Source organism: Amphibalanus amphitrite, unplaced genomic scaffold, assembly GCF_019059575.1.
Source record: "Amphibalanus amphitrite isolate SeventyFive unplaced genomic scaffold, NRLGWU_Aamphi_draft 000366F_arrow, whole genome shotgun sequence".
In the NCBI taxonomy this organism is placed as follows: Eukaryota; Metazoa; Arthropoda; class Thecostraca; order Balanomorpha; family Balanidae; genus Amphibalanus; species Amphibalanus amphitrite.
The window spans coordinates 500486-522471 of NW_024881860.1; the positions used below are offsets into that span (position 1 = coordinate 500486).

Below are 21986 nucleotides of genomic sequence, written 5' to 3' on the forward strand. Positions count from 1 at the left end.
ACAGACGAGCGGGGAGCATTGCAAAAGTGCAGCACAGATCCTGCGTAACTATCCCTCTTGGAAAACTATAGGATAAAAAGGTGTACGGGAAACGTCGTGTCCGACAAATGATGTGCACTGCCACTGTGCAGTTCTGTTGATCGTAGTTCTTGAACCGCTTGGGGTACCGGGGGTACATTTCTTTTAGGAGGGGAGAGGGGGACAAACGAAGCTCAATACAACTCACTATGGCAAGATGCAATCGCCCAGAATGATCCGCTCGTAGCGGAACGAAAAATAAAAAAAGACGCGCATGTTTACATGGCGTGTGACAGTGACATAACCGTATCAACGACCAGACCATTACTTCAGCGAGGCGGGGTCATTGTATACGCATTTATCCCAGCACAACATCCGTCCAAACATCACTGGATTTATAAACTGTCCTTCGGTAGAGTGGTACATCGGTATACTGCCACGTATCAAACTTCATTTGTGTCAACATCCTCCCAAAGAGGCATTGCGTGGTCGATAAAGGACATTTCACTTTGTTTTTTCAAACACACACCCCATCACGCGCTATATTGACGTCATAACAGAAAAAAACGCACCGTCAGCTGACGTCATCAGTCCCATCAGACGACGGACAGGCCGGGGAGAGGCTAAGTTTGGACAGAGCTGCAGCTCAACTCCCATCACCGCTGTTTATCAGAAAATCAGCAGTAGACCCTCTCAAGGCCGGGCGTATGTCCGCCATAGCAACCGGCCGGTCGGCCAATGGGAGGCCATGTCTGGCCGCCCGCTCCCGGAGGTGGGGGGGGGGGGTTGTCGGGGGGGGGGGGAGAGAGCACGTGGCCGGTCACATGGCACCGTTCGCCTGTCGCTGGCAGGAGCGCCGGCGTCTGACAGTTCTGGTGGACGCAGACAGACAGCCCGGGCGGCCAATTTGGGGTCACAGTAGGATGATACACGCCCTGATACGGGTCCTGTTCCTAGCCGCAGAGATACACCAGGCGAGCCCGGCGACAGCGGACACAAGTCCCGAGAGGGGGTCGTGCCCGCCGGCCAGAGGTATGGGTCACCGCCGGTGCGGCGAATGGACAGCGAAATAAGCGACAGAATGTCGAGACGATACACAGACGCCGTCTTTTTGTAGACCAAATTATCAGTAGTCCAAAAGATAACTAAATGGCGAGGTTGACAGCTCGTTTATTTACATAATAAGTACGTATATTGTGTAGTTGCATAACTGAAGGTATGGTAAAAACATTTGAAGATTCAAAAAATCCTACACATTCAGTCAGTGCACAAATGTTCGGCTGCCTGTTATGCGGCGCAGGCTAAATACGGGCGGCACGCACTGCGGCGCAGTCTACATTCAGGCGGTAAGCACTGCGGCGCAGTCTATATTCAGGCGGTAAGCACGGTAGGCAGTGCGTCGCAGTCTATTCAGGCATCCCAACTGCAGCCTGTATAACCCATGCTCAGATGAGAATATTGCAGCTGAAGGACAGAAAACGTAGATCTGTTTCTCATATTATAGGTACCATATGTGAAGGCATCAATTCAGTATGGCTATGTTGTCTGTTGATCTAACAAGATTATCATTGCGCTTTATAAGGCTTCCAGTTATGCCAGTAACCATTCCGAAAAGCAGTGCTCGTAGCTTGCAGACTTACAAGAAGCACTTCATTTCGTAAACAAGGCGCTAGTTCTCGGTGAAAAGGGTCACTCCCTCCCTCCCAACGCCTTGCGGTCAGTAGAGGGCGGCCACCCGACCCAGCCCACATGGCACTGTGGGAGAGCGGCGCCGGCGCAGCAGCCAACCGGGTCAGCCGGCGTTAACAGGGCGGCGCGGCGACCCGGCTCCTGTCGACCTGGCCGGGAGCGGTCGAACCGGGCCAGCCGACGACGGCAGGCAGGACCGCTCCAGAAAACGGCGCACGTTACTGGGACGACGACAATAATGGCGAGTGTTTCTGGGACGGAGACAAAAGTGGCTCGCGGTGAATGGAAGATACACATATTTTGAGCAGAATTGGCGGACAAAACAACAATTACCGACTTGATGCATATAGATTCATGCGACGAGGAAGCCACCAGAAGATAGATGAAGAAAGGAGATAGGCTAAATTTCGAACTGACTCACGTAATTGAAAATGAAAGAATATTACAGGAGCGTGCAATCTATATGCATCTCGATTGAAAAACATAGCCCAAATACATACAGCAGACGTATGTCCTCATTCCAAAAAAAGATGACCCCACTCTCGGACCCAAAGTGAAAAAATAAAATGCAGGTCAGTCGCTATAACTTTGGTCCCGTGGCCAAATTCCACAGAGATTAGGCAGCACTGAATTTAGCTCAAACGACTGACACAGACAAAATGAAATAAAATAAATGAAACGAATGAGACAGATGAACGAAATAAATTTAAATAAAACCATTTTATACTAATACGTAAATTTTCATTTGGGTCAGAACTAGTCAGAAGCATCAAAGAAGCTCGATTTAATTTACGAGAATAATGGCTCGACTCTCGTGCAACACGCATGTTCTTTGAGTGAGACTTGAACGCATTCGTCTTGCGTCAAATGCTCCATCCCAAGCCCGTACCCGCGCCGTAGGATTCACCCCGGAGTAAGTACCAGTCTCCCATAATCGGCGGCTCCGGCGCCCCGGGTCAGCGCTGGGGCGCCCAGTGGACCAGGCTGGCTGGGCAGACCAGCCGCTTTTCGCCGGTACGGGCGTGGCGCAACGTGCTACGAATATACGGGAGACGTAGTTAGGTCCGTTTCATCAGTGGTCCTCTCAGCAAGGGCAGACAGTGGCGCAGCGACCGTCGCCGCTCCAGACACATCGGGAAACCCACTCTCAAACGAGTGTTGCGCAATTTCGTACCATGTCCGACGCCTCAGATGCCATCGGAGATTATCCTTACGCTGATAATAGTAGCTTCTGATGAGGACGTGAAAATGTAAAGAACTTGTGTAAAATGTCACGTCTTTTATTATATAGAATGGGAGCCGTTTGTTAATTTAAAGTTGATTAGTCCTCCTATCCGGCCAGTAGCCATAACCGCATAGGCGTAATTATTTAACTTCAACTGATATTTCTGCGCGGCAGCGGGGAGACCACAGACGGTCGATCCGGGTCGGCAGCCCCAGTCAACGACTCGTCCTTGAGACGTCTGCAGTAGCATGAACGGGCGCCTGCACACTTCACGTGCACCACGCACGTGCACGAACCACGTGCACCGGAGCTGATAGATATAAGATAGCCCAATGCGCCCGACCAGATAGCTCCGGAATATTCGGCGACCATTCGTCAGTCAGCTCCATGTTACATGCCTTAGCAGCGGCGTCTGCAGCGGCGGGCGGCGGGCACCGTTAGGTGACGGCGAGGTCACAGACGGTACGCCGGAGAGGTCACTGAGGTCACGGGGTCAGCCTCGGACGCGGTCATCACACCGGGCTGTCCTGCCGTCTGTCAGCGCCCGATCTGACTCTCCAGCCGAATCCAGAGCGCTGCGGCGCAGAAGATGGCCACATCGCGGACTGCCAGAGTTCGTTTTACGATGTTTGGCCGCCGCGGACGACTCGCCGTTTCGTAACCGTACCGTCTCACTCCGGAGCAGTCTGACACACCGCACCGCGTGACAGATGAAAATGACACGTGACGGCAGAGACTAACGACACGTGACGGGTGACGCCGCCTCGACGGCTATCTATAGTGGCCCTCGAAACACGGACGCAGTACTTGAGAGCCGAGGAACAGGTTGCCACCAACCCTGTCAGGGTGCAAAGCGGTTACTATCGCTGCACATCGCTTCCTTAAAGCTGTTGACGGGAGCTGAATGAGGTCTGCTTGGTGCTCTGAATTCTGATTGATGGTGGCACTCGTATTTAAGAAGCTCTTGAGCCACTGGTTGATATCCAAGTAGGCAATAGCTCCGCAACTCACTGAATGTTATGAGCTTTGTCTGATCCTTTGAATATCATTCACTATTCGAAGAACAGCTACCTCCGTTTCTGCATATCACACTGGCACCGTAGCCCCTTCCCACGTTCTCAAATGTCTCACATGCCTTCTCAAATCAAACCCCTTCCTATTCAACCACAAAACAAATATTTCTGTTTCACGCCTCGGACAGCCCATGAATGGATGACAGTGTTTGTGAGGGACTCGTAACTACAACGGGCGGAGAAGGTGGCCCGTTTACAGTCGTAAGCAGTGGCGGTGCCGGACTCACGGTGTGGCATTCGAACAAACAGAGGTCTGAGAGAGGCTGGTCTGCCTGATCGGAGTGCGACCTGCAAGCTTGAGCAGACCTCAGAAATTCAAACTCCCCCAGGAGAATGAGATACGCCGAAACGCACGCTGCGCGTCGCACCTAACACAACTGCGTCGCTTGAATGCAACTAAAATTGCCCTCAGGTGCAGCACAGAGCTCGGGCCTCCTTTGTTGCCAGCTGCGGCCATTTTTTACCCCACCAGCGGACCATCCTTTGTCCGCCGGTGCCACGGACGACCTTGCGCAGCTATCGCAGCGTGGACTGCATGAACTGCCAACTTTATAGCCAGGACGCACGGGGAACCGGTAAATATTTGAATCGCCGCCGCGGCGGCGGTCCTTCGTCGGCAGCGCGGCTGCAGAACGTTGCACAGGTCCTCTGTCTAAACAGCGGCCAGGCGCCAGTCCCTCCTCCCACTCCGCGCAGAGGGTTATACAAACAGTAGAGTAAAGGCACCCAGGGACGCCGCTGCATCACTCAACAGGGTACAGCCACACTGACTAGAGGTGGCAAAATGTGGACCCGGGGACCCGGTCTATGGAACCGGTCTGGACCCGGACGGGTCCAGACCGGGTCCCCCAAAATATTTGGCCGGGTCCAACCGGGTCCTATCAATTCCCTGTGCTTTATGGTAAACATTAATATCTTTTATGCTTTGGCAAACATAGTCATAGTTGATGCAGTTTCCAGTTCATAAGTCCCAATTCCACTTTTGAATTTTAATATTCCAGCAGATTGGGCTACCTATTCTATAGCATACTGATACTGGTCAGTCTTGCTTCAATTTCTTATCTTGTCACCTACAACAGAATAAACAAGTTTAAGTGCTAGCAATCCAGAAAACATTTCACCAAAATCCAAATGTTTGTACGGATCACTTCCATTCAGTTTGCTGTACAGCACCTAGCAATATTTTGAGCTGTAGAAATCAAATACCAATAACATATGTAGGTAAGTAGGTATGACTGAAATCCATTTATAAATGGACACAAATACAATTGAAGCAAGGCTGACCAGTGGCATTCTCACCTGCCTTTTCAAAGACATTGACATACCAAAGTCACTATGCCCACCGGAAATCAGAGTTCATGTTTGATATTCAAATGCATTTCATAACTCAAACAGCTTTGAAATTATTTCTATCACGGCCAGAAGACAACTCATAAAACCAACATGCCCTTGCATAAATACATAAAGCCAAAAATGGATCCAAGGCATTCTCCAGAAACCGTAGTATTGATCAGATTTTAGCCAACTGGCGCCGCATGGTGGCGCTAACAGAGCGTACTATACGTATAGCGCTCTACTAGCGCCATCATACGGCAGCAGCTGACAAAATACTGAGTCAATACCAATGCCCTTCTCCAAGGCCAGTGATTCCGTGTTGATGTGAAAATGGCGCATTTGAGCGTCATATATGCTATACCTTACGCACGCTAATCTACTGCATAAAAGTTACAATTTTGGAACACGTTCGGGAAGAAAGTCTCAGAACCCTTGGTATTACTATTTATTCTATGTCCAGGTACTAACAACAAAATGTAGTTTGTTTTCTACGTTAATAAATTGGCACTTAAGTCATGATCGCAACCGCAACTTGCAGTACTTGCAGTAAGTTTATTGCCATTACGATTTTGCAGTACTTTAACCCCAACAAAATTTTGCAGTGATTTAACGCCTGTTTTGGCATTGCTATCGTGTCGACATTTCTGGCGAACCTCACACAGTTTTCATGTTTCTATTTTGATTTTGAATGTTTTATCGTTTGGGGCCTTTGATAGTTGATAATATTTGTAAGGACTAATGAATTTAATTCTAAAAACGAATATCTTTTACCAAGAATATTAGAAAAGGTATGTATCAGTATGGTTATCTTGTTCCATGTTGATGTTAGGTTCTTGTTCTGACTCTGGTGAAGGCACTGGTCCATGGATCCCCAGTTCACATCATTTTTAGCAGCTGTAGTAAAAGTGGCTTAGGTTAGCATGAAATTCATTGGTCTACTTACTTCTTATATTCTTAAATATGACCTGAATCTGGTTCCAAAATACAAATTGTGAAGCGAAGTGAAATGACCATGGCATGAGTTTTTTTACTTTGCAACACAAGTATGCCCAATTGGAAAGAAACTATTTTCTTTTGCTATACCTACAACTGTACACAATTTTCATAATGAATTTCGGGAACGGGTCCATCTGGTTCCAACGCTGACTTAGACCGGGTCTGACCGGTTCCAGAAATGTGCCAGTCAGACCGGGTCCGGGTCCCAAAGTTTTCCAGTTTTGCCACCTCTAACACTGACCCTCGACATTTATCTGCAGCTCTGCAACTGTATCTTATCTTCACAGCTGTAATCGTTGCCGTACTCCGTATACGATGAAACGAGTCTAACTTCTCTCGACATATTACAGCATTAATCAACTCTGAAGGGTGAATAACAAAGCAGTGCGTTTCACCTCTAGGGCGCGGAAAGGTCAAACAGAATCGACCAGCCATTAGAGTGACAGGCGGGGGCGTCCACTGCCCCCTCCCCCCTCCCACTCCGAGTGAACGATGCCAAGCCTGCCCCGGTCGCGGAACAGGTAGATAAACACACCGTAAAAAGGGTCCTGCTGACATCCAAGGGGGGGGGGAGGAATGTCACCCGAGGTCTGCCAGAGGGGAGTCGGGGAGGAGAGGGGTGGAGGTGGGGGCGGGAAGCCAAGGACCGCGGTCATTTGGCCAGTCCCCATCGCCGATGTTGTCCTATTGCGTCAACGGTCATCGAGGTCACCGGTCATTGGTCATCGAGGTCACCGCCGATTATTGGCCACATAGGTCACCAGCCATTGGTCACAGAGATCACCGGTCATAAGTCAGCCATCAAGGTACCGTCTATGCTAGGAAGACGCTACGCCGGTCTCCGTTGGTGACGTAGGCATGTGGTAATGCATTGGGTAACGGAAATCCAACTGTTTGTCCAATCGAGTAAACAGATGCGCTATCGACTTTCACGAGAAAAGCGGAGAGTCCTGCGCCACACGAGATATAACTGGTTTGGATGAGATTGTGAAGACGGCATTACCTCAGTTGAACAGTTCTTCGTTCTACATACAAATATAACCATTTTCCAATCACATAAAAGCAATAACCTCAAGCTTTTCATAAGTCAAATTATTTTTGGATATAATACATTACAATATTACATACAATCCGAATCCGTATGGCAACTGCGCCATCCAGTCGTGTCCCAACCGTCAATTTCTCAGAAGTTTGCAGAACTTAGAGACGACGTCGGCTCTGGCCTCCTCGTCGGTCACAGCCCGATTCACTCGGCGACTCTACCCGGCTATCCCAGTGACTCCATCCGGCCCTCCACACTCAGCGACTCTATGTGAGGCCGTCAGGGACTCTATGTGAGCTGCGAACCCGCCCACTCGGCGTCTCTAACCGGATGCAAGACCTACCTCGACCGATGATCCGAGCTCAACGAGCGAACAAATGTTACCGCTGAAAATGGACAGGGCATTTAATGCCCGGAACGGCTGCCGCTGAACTACTGGCCTCTGATGTCCAGACCTCTGTGCCGTATGCACCATTCCGAGCGGGCTCCAGATAGATGTGCAATCAGAGCCGGAACTGGAGGTCACCGGTTACCGGCGGTTTCCCGCTCCACGGCGGACTTTGTGAACCACCGTGTATGTCAGTCCGCTGGTTCGTTAGTCCATCGATCGGTGAACTGCGCTCTAGTGAGACGCTCCGCCGTTTCGTGACAGGGCTGGGACCGGCACCGGCGCTCCCTGACGGGCGCCGTTACAGGCGCCGCCGCCGCCGGCCGAGACGGCGGCTCTGTTCAATCTCCATCAATCACCGTGTCCAGGTCTAGAGCTCGACAGAGACTGGCGAGCGGCGCGGCACTGGTCGGAGGCAGGCGATCTAGCGCTGAACGGGTAACGGCTGCACATATAGGTACAGCCGCACGGTACAGCTCAAAACAATGGGTACTGGTAGGTGTAACACAGAAGAGCACAGCGAAGAACCGCGCCTATAAAACCAGATGACGTCTTAGAACCAGAAATAGGCGGTTGTCTGAATTCTGAATAGGTCGACGTTAATTTTCCCCCGAAAAGACCTAACATGACGGCACAATAGAATCTATAAAACTAGAATCTATTCATGCATTGCTAGAAGACACATCACAGCTGCACAGTGCACGTAGTTAATAGGTAGGTATATCTTATCATAACACAGCACAGCACAGACTACTAAACCCGTTAACATATAGCCACGTGACAGAGGTAACGAAGCTCAAATGCACAACACCCTAAAACACAACAAACCAATGCTCTAAACTTCCAGAAGGGAACATCTGATTAGTAAACATGGACTGAAATAACGGTAACAATACAAGAAAACAGAACAACGCTGCCGGGCGCGCTGGCAAGTGGCAACAGGGGCGTTTTATAAGCGCGCCTGTTTGAAAGGAGGGGGACTAACGTGCGCCAGCGGGTCTCCTTACGATTGGTCTGTCCCAGGGGTGTCCGGGCGACGGCGGCTCAGTGCGCGGCTCCATGCTGTCCGGGTCAGGTCAGCTCAGGTCGGTGCGGGGCCGCTCGGTCAGCTGCGTCTGGGAGCGGAGCACGAGGAGGCGCCGAGCGCTGCGCCGACCAGCCCACACTGGCACTGAGCGGCGGCGGCGGCCGGGGCGCGCGAGCCGCCAGCGCAGTCCATCCTAGCGGGCCGGCCAGGGAGGCAGGGACCGGGCAGGGACCGGGCGGGGTAGGAGCAGGCAGGGACCAGGCAGGGACCGGACAGGAAACCGACAAGGATCAGACAGAGCGGGGTCCGGCTCAGTAAGGCTTCCCGGATCACTGAGTCTGCTGTGACGGATGCAGTGGATGCGTCTGAATCCGGAATCTACTGGAGTCTGGCGGATCTGCTGGGATCGACGGAACGGTTGGGATCTCGGTGACACGGTCCGATGGTCCCCACGGTGGTCCGGTGGTCCTGGCACGGTCCGCGGCGCCGCTAAAGCCGCCACTGGGTCAGCGGCCGGGGACCCTGGCCGGCCCGACCAGCGCGCAGCCGCGACCCACGGTTGGTGAACAGGATCAATACATCACCCGCGGGCCGCGGCGGGCTCCAGCGTCCGCGCGGCAGCGCGGGGCACACAACACATAGACAGAGACCAGGATATAGACCTGTCCTTTATGGACACACACCACAGAAACCTCCCTAAAAGGCAGCGAGCTTCGGGTCCATCCAAATCGCCGTCCATCCCGCTGTGCGGCCGAGCTACGAACCAAACAAATCGCCACTCATAAGCCGACGATCGGCCGCCCAGCCATACCGGTAAGAACCGGTTTGAACCGTCCGCGCAGACCGGCGCGAAGAGCCACAGCAGAACGGCTCACCTGTAGAACGGAAACATTGGAAGCTTCGGCGGACGGATGGACTATTTGGAGCTTTGATTAGGAACTCCATCACAGTCGCCTCTTGCAACCAAGTAAGCGAGTCACAAATATCCCGGAGGCGCGACTTAAAACGATTATTGGGGCATACTTCTCAAATTGTTTTTCTTTTCAATCGCTTTCCAACCTGACGACCCAGTCTTGGAAACGAGCAGCGCTCGATTTAGGTAGAGGGCAGGAAAGCACTTACCTACCCGAAGACGTAGAACGTAATTCTCTGCTTCTTACCACTTCTTGGTCCTTTATAACAATTTATAGGTCGAATAGATTATAATAAACACAAGTTGGCGTGGAGACCAACACATTCGTAGCGCTACCAGTAGACATCAGACAGAGGGTCTTCAACCAGGGCCCAAGGAGGCACCGCCGGATCGACGGCCAACTGTACAACACGTGCAACAGTCGGTGGAGCGCGAATTTTCTCTTACGAACTATAGGAAAACAGACACGTGCTGAATATCCACAAGGTCTTCCCAACCCAAACTAATGCACGCAACTGTTCGATAGACGGCTTCTTTAAACTTATAACATGCAATTAAAAATGCTAATTTCAAACAACGACTCGCACATACCTGCATGATGATGAGATGTGATCATGCGTGAAGGAAAGCTCTTCTCAAAGTCCGATCAGCCCGATCAGCATCATGTGGAGGATCGGGAGCTTGAATAAGAGGCCTCGACTTTGAGTCAATTTTCATGCAAAAGTAGGGGAGAGTGGGGTAAGATGCCCAGGGTGGGAAAGACCCCCTCTAGCGGCGAAACAAAGAATCGGACCTGGAAATTAATGTTCTTAGCGTAAAGCGGAAGCCTGCCTTGTTAACTGCACAAAAATTTGCGAAGCCCAGTTGGGCAACGGCTGGCTGATGATTGCATGTTTTTTATTTGCTGCTTTCAAAAAATATTTTGGTGTCAGAACATTGCAAATATCAAAAAAGGTGATAATTTTTGCGTCCCTTGCTATAGTCGTGATACATTAGCATGCGTGAACTGTGTCCCAAACAGTTTGTTTCAGGGTGTAGTTCTATGGCTAACAAACTGCACTGATTTAATGTTACTTCGGTACCTTGGGGTAAGATGCCCCCTGTCCTGATGGAGAAAGACGCCCCCTAAATCCGTAGGCTGTCCTTCAAACAGCCCGTCAAATCATTTATTACATACTTGTGATGTAGACAAAAGCCGATCTGGGACTATTGAAAGTCCAGTACGGTCGGGTGCTCCCCATGCTGGTCTCTCGGCCCACACAGCGACTTTTTGGGCGGCATCTGACTCTGAGAGCCCTCACGACGGCCTCTGTGGGCCCCATTATTGGCTCCAGGGCCCCTCACGACATCCTTTGAGGGCTCCCACGTTGGCCCCACGGGCCGCGCTGGCATCGGAGGTCCCCACGATGGGCTCGAGAGCCCTCAAGCATCATGAACTATGAGAGCCCCACAGTGGTCTCCGAACGCCACCACGGAGGCTTGTTTGGCCGCGCTGGACTATGATGGCCCTAACGATGACCTCTGAAGCCCCTCACGACTACTTTTGAGGGCCCTTATGATGAAGTTTGGTGTCTACTGCAGGCTCGAAGGGACTACTGATTCGTTCAGGCGATTCACGTGCCCATTTATGTCACTTACAGTGCAGGGGGCATCTTTCCCAACGTCAGGGGGCGTCTTTCCTACCCTCTGGGGTAAGATGCCCCCTTTCACTTCTTCAGGAAAATGCTTAATAGCAAAAAAAAGTTATAATATTTCAGTCACGAAAGTGTGATATTTTTGGAGAAAAATGATGTCGGCTTCCGTTGAAACTCCAAGTTTTTGCTTTCCCATCATCATTTTCGAATAATATATGACATAGCAAAACCCTGGGCATCTTTCCCCACTCTCCCCTACCTATGGGTGAAACTAAGCAATAAACAGGAACTGTAACACAATCCAATTACTAAATCTATGGAGAATAATCGACCATAACAGCACAGGTTCCTAGCGTTCTTATTTCACATTTTCTCTCCACAAACGTCTTTTATGCTGCCTGTGTTTTTGCTCTTCTTTTTTCCTCCCTCTCTCCCATGCCATCCTGCCTATCTCGGGCGTCAGAACCACCGTCTCCGAATCCTGTTACCAGGTGCGTCCATTCGCCCTCTCTGTGGGACAACTTTCTCAGACCATCCTGTCCATATCGCTGATCGAGATCGGTCATCTCACGTGACCCAGCGATGGCCGACCGGCACCGGTCACGTGACCCACGAGGGCAGGTTCTCGAACAGCCTGTTGCTAGGCCCCTCAGTAGCTGGCGCCCGTGAATGGGAGGTGGGCCTCCAAGTCCAGCCCGCCGCCGCGACCAGTTCTGCTCACAGGCGGAAAACACAGCACTGGGGCGTAGCATGTTTGAAGATAAGCTGCGCTGTGCCATAGACGCCGCCATGTCTGCTGGCATATTTACGTCTGGACAACGAGTTGCGGGGAAAAGTGCTGATTGTGTTGCAGTTTTAGGAGCCGGTGATTAGGCTGGATTTTTTGGTTACTTTTTCGTTCCGATTCTTGTATTTCATAGTGTTTGGCTTTTGAATATTTTAGTTCTTTCAGATAAATATTACTTGCCTTACAACTTTTGTAAAAACGTTTCATTTTTTTATAAGCCGACGTTCAGAGTCCTAAAAATACATCAGCACTACAATCATTGTAAACAAACAAATGGAGCACTGCACTAATATACCCTGACTGCACTTGGCTCTGTTCCAAGGCCATTTTAGTTTATCTGGTGGTTTTCTTGCTCTTGTACGTCGTTTTGTCGGATGTTTTGAATCCCTTAAGATTGACTTATATCATATTTAAGGCGCATGTTGACTGAAAACAATCTGAAGTATCCAGGAGGCTGACAGAGGTCCTGACTCCTGAGCAATATCAATATCAAGTTGAACAAGTTATGAAATTTTGGTTGATAAACGCAAGTTGATCGGGCTCATATATCAGCAAGAAAAAGTAAAAATTAAAAGAGCTTATTGGCCAAAAACAAGCTATAATATTGCAGACCTTGGAGCAATACTGAAGAGCACGCTGAGCAGGACCATGCCAGAAAATGTTGACTGATGAGCGCATATTGATGTATTGGTATGAATATTGAATGATAACTTACAACAGCGAGATAAATTAGTGCTAACTATCAAGTTAAAATCTAGAATGAATGGACTTGGGCAGTTTTACTATGCTTAGATGCTATGCAGATTGTAATGTGCATCAGGTACTCAGTGTCTGGCAAATGAAACATGCGATCATTTCATTGCTACTGGAGGAGAAATCTTGGATCACTAAATCCACTTAATGTTGATTTTGATGTTAATCATCATCACTGTATTTCTTGAAAAAAGGATTGTAGTAAAATTGTCAATGTGACAATCCATGGAACGATGTGAAATGTGCTCATAGTCATTCGTGATAGTGATTATTGGTCCAATATACAATGGCAAAGCTCAGTCTCAGCGTTTCTTCCTGTGGATGGCCAGCAGTGGCTCAGAGCTTAGAAGTATTAGTTTTCTTCACAGGGCTGGGATAAAAAGTACTGAGGGTAATCTTCCACCAAGGAACTCTACTTTGACGTGGTATGAGATGTAGGCACAAGTAGGTAGGTGCTCAGTTCCTATAGTCAGTAGTTGTGTATGTTTAGTCGGGTTAGCTTAGATTAGATTGTTAGTTTTTTAATTTACCAAATGTCCATAAAAATGTGACCTGAGCAATGAGCAATGCATACCTGACTAACCTGACAGCTGACCTAACCTCAATCATCACACATATTTGCAGTCTACCCAAGACCTGCATGGCAGTAGCACCCAGTTATAGGTAGGTACTCACCCTAACTCAATCTTACCTGCTAACCTTCAACTTGCCAAAAGTTAGCTCACATTGCCAAGCTGCATCCAGGGAAACAGTCAACTGAGGAACTGGCTCATTGGGTGGCTGGTGTGAGTCTGTGCATTTAAAGTGTTTCTTCTCTGAAGCTGCTCTGCACTGCTGTATGTCATGTTAGATGCTCAGAAAATGTGGGAAATGATTACTAAGCTACTTTAGTGCTTTGTTAATGCTCGAGACATGAACAAGTACAGTTCCTGCAAGGTACAGCTATGAGTTAGGTGCTAGGTGAGTATGTTATGTGAATGTGCTGTTCCCTGTTTGACCGTAAGTATACAAACAAGCACAGGGTCACAGTTATATTCAATCTCCACATAAACATACAACAAAAACGGCCATATAGCCTAACTCCGAACACACCACAGATAACTTAAGCCTTTGCAGGCACAAAAATGTTTTAATTAACAGGACAGGTATACAATATATCCTCTGCCCTTCAGGGATCTTGCTGCCAAGTTGAGGTACGATGACTGAACCTCAGGATTGATCAACCTCTTCTTAGCCACTGCTTATATACGAGAAAGACCAAATGCTTGTTTGTTTTGATTTACAGGACATGTATACAATATATCCTCTGTCCTTGGGGGATCTTGCTGCCAAGCGATGACTGAACTTCAGGACTGATCAACCTTTTCTTAGCCACTGCTTATAAACGAGAAAGACCAAATGCTTGTTTGTAAACTGCGTTGAAAATTTAATGATCCACCTTCAATTCCAATTCTGACATGAAGGCACAAATGAAATAGTTCCCTCTCCTTTTGGAATACACAAAGCAAAATATTTAATAAATTTTAGTGGATGGACAAGAGCAATTAGCATAGCTTTCCCTCAAGTTAACTTCTGGCACTGGTGATAGCAGGTGATAGGCCCTCTGATGATGAATTACACTGACGCTTATTCGCTTCATATTTTGTAACAAACGCGCTAAAACTGCAATATAACAGCACTAAATGCTTCTTGACAAAATGCAATAGTAGTAAAAATTTAGCCCTGATGGCATTCATTCTTGGTGGAAACGTAATTACAAAATATTTTGTAGTAACTATTAAATTCCGACCCAAAACAGTGCACGGTTTAAAAAAGAATCATTCCAATGACGGTCTATTCTTGCGGTCCTGAAATCGCCACTATTTCCGGCCTCTCCAACCAGGGGGGGTCCGTCCCTTTACCGGGCCATAGGAGGAAAATTGCTACCAAATGCTGCCAATGTGACGTCACTGGGATGGTCGAAAGCTGATTGGTCGCTGAGATTCAGGCGATGCTGTCAATTCTGGCGCACCGGCGCAGTGTTTTCCTTTCCCAGCCGTTGCGTGTATTGTTATACGGAGTTTGAATATTGTTTATTTGATAATAATATCACTTTTTATGTGTTTGAAGATCGGAAAAGCATACACATAAGTGGCATTCACACACTTGTCGTCTCAGAGATCATGAAGAATGACCAGCTTCAGCAGTTCAGCTCAGGTATTCAATTAATTCAACTGTATAAGCATGAGTATCATAGGCAGATCAGCCACGTTTCAGTTCAACCCGGTTTCACATTTTTTTTGTCATTTTTGGCTTTCCAAGGGAGCATAATAAACTCATATTAATTTGTAAAATGCCTTAGCATTGTTGAAAACATAATGAGAAGGAGAATGGAGATGGAATAGTTGTAAATTGTTTCGGAAGTGGCTAGCTTCTATAAATATTAATGCTTTGTGAAAATAAAACTTATTTGTCAAATTAAATAGTATCAAATAACAAATCAATCTATGCTTACCTCCCAGACTGGAAAAAATTCACACACTGTCAGATGCGTCAGGGCCCAGGGGCTTTCGGGTCTCAAAATTCAGCGCAAGTGATTTCTCACCAAAATTTTGGCACATCTTTTGTGCAAAGTTGAAGCTCATTGTTACTTCTTTTCAATATTAGTTGTTGCCAGATTTTATAATCTGTATCTAAACTGTAGTAAACTCCTTATGTCCACATTGCCGTTGTATTGCCAGCTGCCTCCGTCGCGCGCCGGCCCAGACTGCCCGGGGGTCGTACGTGACCCACCTTTTATTCAACAGGTTACGAAACGTCTAGAACACGCCCAAAACGAGTGCGAACTTGCACAGCAGAGACGAGGTGACGGAAGGCGCCAGCTTGGCGGCCTACGTGCCTTAAATGACATATCTTAAATTTACAATTGCGCTGCGCGTGCCGCCGGCCGTTTCCTCCCGGCCCCGCCCCGCACAATGCCATATAACTCATCCCGAGCCTGGACGGGGCGGCGGCGGCGCCGCAGTGGCACGACTGCGGCCACAATATTCTAATACACTCCCCCCTGATCTACAAATCATCGTACTGGGTCAGAACGGCAGGGCGTCTCTCCCGCATGCCGCGGCGTAGAACTTCAGCGTACGTCACAGGGGGCACAATTTCCCCGTGGCTTTCGTGCGCACACTCTCGCAAGATAATTGGGCCAGAGTCGTCATTGTCATTGTTCGGCGGCTCAGTCTGGTCACTCTCCGGACTGGGAACGAAAGCCAGTCTCAGATCTCTCACGTGACGGGGGACATTGTCTACTTCCACACACTGCGCCGACACTTGTCGGGTGACTGTTCCTATGGAACTTGGCACATCACACCGGCGACTAGGGTCTCTGATCCATACCTTATCGCCTACACTGAACATAGCACATTCACTCTCTTCGCACTTTTCCTCACTCTCCACGTCCGGCACTCTCAGTTTGTAGTTGAACAGTACGTTGGCAGGACTAGAGTTCAGGTCATCACTGCGCGGCATCACATTATAGCGGTAGACTGCTTCCGCCACTGAGCAGCCTTTGCGCGCTACGATTGTTTTGACCGACCTATGGTTTCTCTCAGAGACACCATTGCCGAACGGCGCATGGGCAGCTCGGTACCGGACGCTGACACCCCACCGGCTGACGAACTCGTGGAATGCGGCACTGCGGAATGAGGTGAAGTTGTCCGTCAGCAGCTCCCTCGGAGCGCCGCGCTCCAGGAATACCGACTCCAGAGCCGTGATGATGCTGTCGGTGTCCTGTCGCTTTATCCGCCGCCAGATCGCGTACCGAGACGGACCGCAGTCAATCAGAGTCAGGTACAGCTGATCGTTTACGTGACAGACGTCCATGCTGACCCTGTCCCAGCATTTAGTCACGCTCAGCGAACCATGTGTCCACCGCTGGGGGGCTGGATCGATGGACTGGCACCTTTCGCACTGGCTAACTACACTGCGCACCTGGTGCCTGCTCACAGCCGGGTCGTGCTCCCTACACAGGCGCAGCGTTCTCCCGATGCCTGGGTGTCCGCTTGTTTCATGGATCCTGACCACATCCGGCGCCGAGAAGGCAGCGCCGCAGACCTCAGGATCGCTTTGTTGGTTCAGCCACTTCTTCGGCACTCTCGTCAGTGCGTCAGCCCTGTTGTCCACTGACGGAACGCACTTCACGGTCAGCTGGAGGCCGTACTCATCTCTCAGACTCTTCACGGTCTCCAGGCGCCTTCTAATCAGCATTTCACTCGCCGCCTTCGTCTTTATCCGAGCTCTGCCGGAGAGCGCATCTGTTAGCCAGTGATAGACCGTTTTCGAGTCCGTCACGACAGTCACTTTCTTCAGGTTCCATGCCAGGGACAGATTGATGCCACGCACAACAGAGTCCAGTTCTGCAAGGTTCACGTGTGTCTCGGGATTTTTCCGAAGCCAGCAGGCGTCCTCAACGATGCTGCCTTCCATCTCCAGCACGGCTCCTATGGCGAGGGAGCTGGCATCCACCCACACGACTCCCTCATCGCCGGTGACATCCCAGCGACCTCGTGCGGGATCGGCCGTTTTCACGCGCTGCAGCGTTTCCATGACCATTTTCTGGAGTTCTGGGTCGGTGATCTCGTCATCCCAGCCGTCTGTCGCTGCAGTGGCGCGTCTTTTCAGGTAGGATGCGGAGACACGCAGCCAGCCACACACCGGGACCTGACTTGTCAGACGTCCGCACAGCGAGAAGACCTCTCTCCTCGTCAGCTTTGGCGGCGGCTGTAGATCCTGGTTGTCCCGCTTCCAGAACAGTCCTTGCCGCTCCCCCCAGACTCGAATGCCCAGGACACGAGCACCTTCTGACACCTTCTCCGGGGATTTGCAGGTCAGACCGAACGCCTCCAGATGACCCTTCACCTCCAATGCAGTAGCGATGTTTTCATTTACGAGTATGTCGTCCACGTAAGGTGATGTAGCGGTGTGCACCCTCGGGTCACGTTTCAGGGCCATTTCCAGCACCTTTCTCATCACCATCGGTGCGAGACTGTGCCCAAAGCCAAGTCTGCTCAGACACCACCGTCTGCCCTGGAACACTACAGTCTGATACGGCCACAGCGATGCGTGCACGTGGATCTGCAGGTAAGCGTCTCGCAGGTCTAGGAGAGACACGTTTCGTCCACACCGACGCCACTCACGGATTTTCTCACTGCAAACATCCGCGTCAGCTGTATGCGGGTCCAGGTGCGTATTTAACTCCCTGAAATCCATGACGGGACGCACTTTGTCCTTCTTCGGTTGGATGACCGCCATGAGCGGGATCGTGCCTTTGACCCTCCCGTGCACGCTCTCATCATAAGGGACGAGCCATTGATTCGCCACCCACTTGGAGAGTTCTCGCTCGTATTCGTGTCGGGCTTCTGTTGGAATCGCGTACTCCTCTGCTGTATTGTGCAGCTGCTCGGGCTCCTTTCCTCCACACCATTTCCACTCCACCGACCACTTCTTTTCTGTCTTATCAAAGCTCACCACAAAGTCCTTCTCGTCGGCTCGATTAGCCGGTGCGGCCGCCGCCGCCGCACCCAACACCGGATCCCCCTTACTGCTGTCAGCTCGATTCACTGCTGCAGCTGCCGCCGCTGCACCTGACGCTGGGGCCGCCTCACTGCTCGCCTGATCATGACTCACCCGTGCAGTCGCTGCCACTGCACGCGACACCCCAGTCCTCTCACCATCACAGCTGACCCGGTCACCGGGTGAGGCCACTGACGCCGCTATATGAGACACCGCTGCCTCAACTCCGAATCTGACTCGGTCATCCGAACTCACTGTAGCGCCACCCAGTGCTCTGATACCATTCATCCCGAGGATGAACTCAAACCCCAGTGGCTTACGTGCTACGACGAGCACATCTACGGACACTGATTCACCGGACCGCAGCTGCACGCGTGCCACGCCTGACCCCTCACACCAATAACGCCCTCCACTCACTGTCATCACGCTCACCGGGCGTCGGTTCCACCTCCGACAAACTGACACGTGAGCTACACACTGGCTGCATCCTGTATCAACCAGCGCTTCGCAGCTCGCTCCGTCCACCGACAGCTGCGCGACTGGCAGCGCCCCGTTCACTGGTCGACAGGAGAGGAGGCTGGCGCTGATCTCTCCCCTCCCGCGTCGTTTTCCGGACACGCAGAGGCGATGTGCCCCTGCCGGTTGCAGTTGTAGCACCTCACGAGGCTCCGTCCACCACGGGGGCCTCCACGGCCCCGCTGTCCGCGGCCTGCCGTGCAGTCGCGGGCGATATGGTTCGGTTGCCCGCACGAGTAGCATTTCATTGTGGCCGGGAGTGCTCCAGTCCTTGTGCCAGCGGCGGCGGCCGCGGTGTTTGTTTCCTCGTCGGCTAGCACGGCCCGAGCGCGACCGATTAGCTGGCTAAACGGCATTTCCTCCATCCGTGATCCAGCCCGGAGCGCACGGCGTGCTGAATCTGGCAGTTTGGCCACGAAGGCACAGGCCAGGCTGTCGTCCGGCATACCTCCGAACAAGCCAGCCAGCCGGCGCAGCTCAGAGACGAACACGTCCACCGTCTCACCTGGACGCAGCCTTCTACGTTCAAATTGGTCGTAGGCTTCAAACCGATCCGAAGCAAACGCCGATGTCAGGGCCCTTTTGATGTCCTCGTACTTGTTCTTCTCATCTTCTCCGAGCTGTTGATATACCGCAAACGCACCACCAGTGAGTCTCAGCGGGACGACGACGTGCAGTCCCTTGATGCCGCGCAGCTGACACACAAGTTCGACCTTGTCCAGCCACTCGCACACGGGCTGCGACACACCGTCAAACTCCGGGATTAGGCGGAGATCAGCCGCAGCGTCCGAACCATCACAGGTCTCCTTCTCGTTCCCCATCACGGCAGTCTTCCAAGGCCGAAATAGCTTGTAGTAAACTCCTTATGTCCACATTGCCGTTGTATTGCCAGCTGCCTCCGTCGCGCGCCGGCCCAGACTGCCCGGGGGTCGTACGTGACCCACCTTTTATTCAACAGGTTACGAAACGTCTAGAACACGCCCAAAACGAGTGCGAACTTGCACAGCAGAGACGAGGTGACGGAAGGCGCCAGCTTGGCGGCCTACGTGCCTTAAATGACATATCTTAAATTTACAATTGCGCTGCGCGTGCCGCCGGCCGTTTCCTCCCGGCCCCGCCCCGCACAATGCCATATAACTCATCCCGAGCCTGGACGGGGCGGCGGCGGCGCCGCAGTGGCACGACTGCGGCCACAATATTCTAATACATAAACTTTCAAATTTTGGATGCAAATTTTGAATTTAAAAGGATTTCTGACATGCTTATTGCTGAAAATCCCATTCTTGTTTATGTAAATGTTATGTAATTGACATTTGCTAACTAAACAAGCTCATCCTGATCCTTGTCTAATGTCTATATATTGGTTTCTATTTATACCACCTGTGCTACTACTAATTTCTATTTGTTGAGACTATTTACCTAATGCATTTGCTTCATGTGATTTTATACGCAGACGCACCTGTGCATTGGAACAGTAATGCCAGACCCAAATTCAAAAAATTAATGAAAAATTGTGTTATTTGCTTGTTTCACCTGAATTCTGAGTCAGGCCTGCAATCAATGCATAAATATAAAATAGGTACATGTTTTGAGGCTTCATATCAGCACATAGAAAAGGCAATCGAAGAAAAGGCACCTTTGGGCATTGATTATTTTTGCTTGCCATCGCCTAGTCAATTTTTTCATGTTGCATTGTGTTAATAAACTTGGTAATGTGTTTTGCAGGTCCGGGGCTGGTCCTCTTCACGGCGTGCAGGAGAGCGAGGAGTGGCTACCTGCACATAACAACACAATGACTGGCACCGAGCTGAGGGCATAAAATCACATCATATCCACTTCAGCATCTGTCTCCCAGCTTTGGAGACGTCGCCCGACTCCCGAGTCCCTGAGTGGCGAGCGCCAGTTTCCGAAAGGAAGTTGAGGAAGGCGAGCCGAAAGCACCCGCTGGGCTGCCGACACTCCTGCGCTGCCAGCAGGGCGTGCTGCGCAGTAAAGCCTCGCTGCGTGGTCTGTACGACATCCGACACCGGCACCCAGACGTGCAGTTTCTGATGACATCCCACCTCAACCAGGGCTGCCCCGAGAATCTGCTAGTGCTGACTGCCTGCTGCTGAGGCCGACCTGCCGACGACCTGCCGGACCTGTTGCCGCCCTGGTGAGCCTGAGCTGCCCTGGGACTTGCCGCCGCGTCTACGCTGCCGCCCTGGTGAAACTGCCGTCGCCCTGCCGAACCTGTCGCCTCCCTGGTGAGCCTGCGGCCGCCCTGGGCCCCTGGACCTGCTGCCACCCCGGCGGGCCTGCCGCCGCGTCTACGCTGCCGCCCTGGTGAAACAGGTCCGTCGTCGCCCTGCCGGACCTGTCGCCGCCCTGGTAAACCTGCTGCCGACCTGTCGCACCTGCCACCGCCCTGGTGAATCTGCTGCTGACCTGTCTCTGCCGTGGTGAACCTATTACCGACTTGCCGGGCCTTTCTCGCCGCCTTGACGAGCTTGGGGAGCCTGTGCTGAGGTGCCACCGCTCTGTTTCACGTGTTATGTTGCCCGGTTCCTGGCTGTCGCGGAGTCAATCGGGACATTGTGTTTGGAGAGGCGACATCTTGTACAACTTTCCGACAGTTCGGAGCATTTTATTGTACCTACTCAAGTCGCAAGAGATTAGGCTTGTGCCTTATTTGTCCTCTACCAATCTGTCCAATATGGTTTTTTATAACTACGATTTATGGTATGACATAAACCGGTATATTGTGTACGCATTTGGTTCGTTCCAGTCAGAAGTTTGGAATGTGTACATATACTTGTGTTACGGTACAATTTCGGTTTGTGCAGTTCACACAACCTCTCTTAATTATGGGGCGAAATAGACGCAAAACCAGGGCTGCGGAGTCGGAGTCAGGGTCGACAGTTCTGACCGGACTCGGAGTCGATAAACCGAGTTGGAGTCGGGGTCACCGAAAATCCATCGGCTCCGCCAGGGCTGCGGAGTTGATGGATTTTCGGCGACTCCGACTCCGACTCCGGCTTTAAAAAACCAGCTCCGACTCCGA

The 21986-nt window shown here is 51.0% G+C and overlaps 1 protein-coding gene across 3 annotated transcripts in view; it reads right to left on the bottom strand.

Annotated features, from left to right (window-relative positions):
- Window positions 1-21986, bottom strand: part of LOC122389625 (influenza virus NS1A-binding protein homolog) — a 43808-nt gene that overhangs the window by 16412 nt on the left and 5410 nt on the right. Inside the window, exon 1 of one of the 3 annotated variants that reach the window (XM_043381825.1) lies at window positions 9916-10125. The exons of 1 other annotated variant lie outside the window; for it this stretch is intronic. Coding sequence is in view for 1 of the 2 variants with exons in the window: in XM_043381822.1 (XP_043237757.1) it covers window positions 8774-8827 (54 nt within the window). In the remaining variant the exon portion in view is untranslated. Of the gene's footprint in view, window positions 1-8773; window positions 9571-9915; window positions 10126-21986 lie in introns of those variants that run through there. One more of the 3 variants, XM_043381822.1, reaches the window with a different exon arrangement.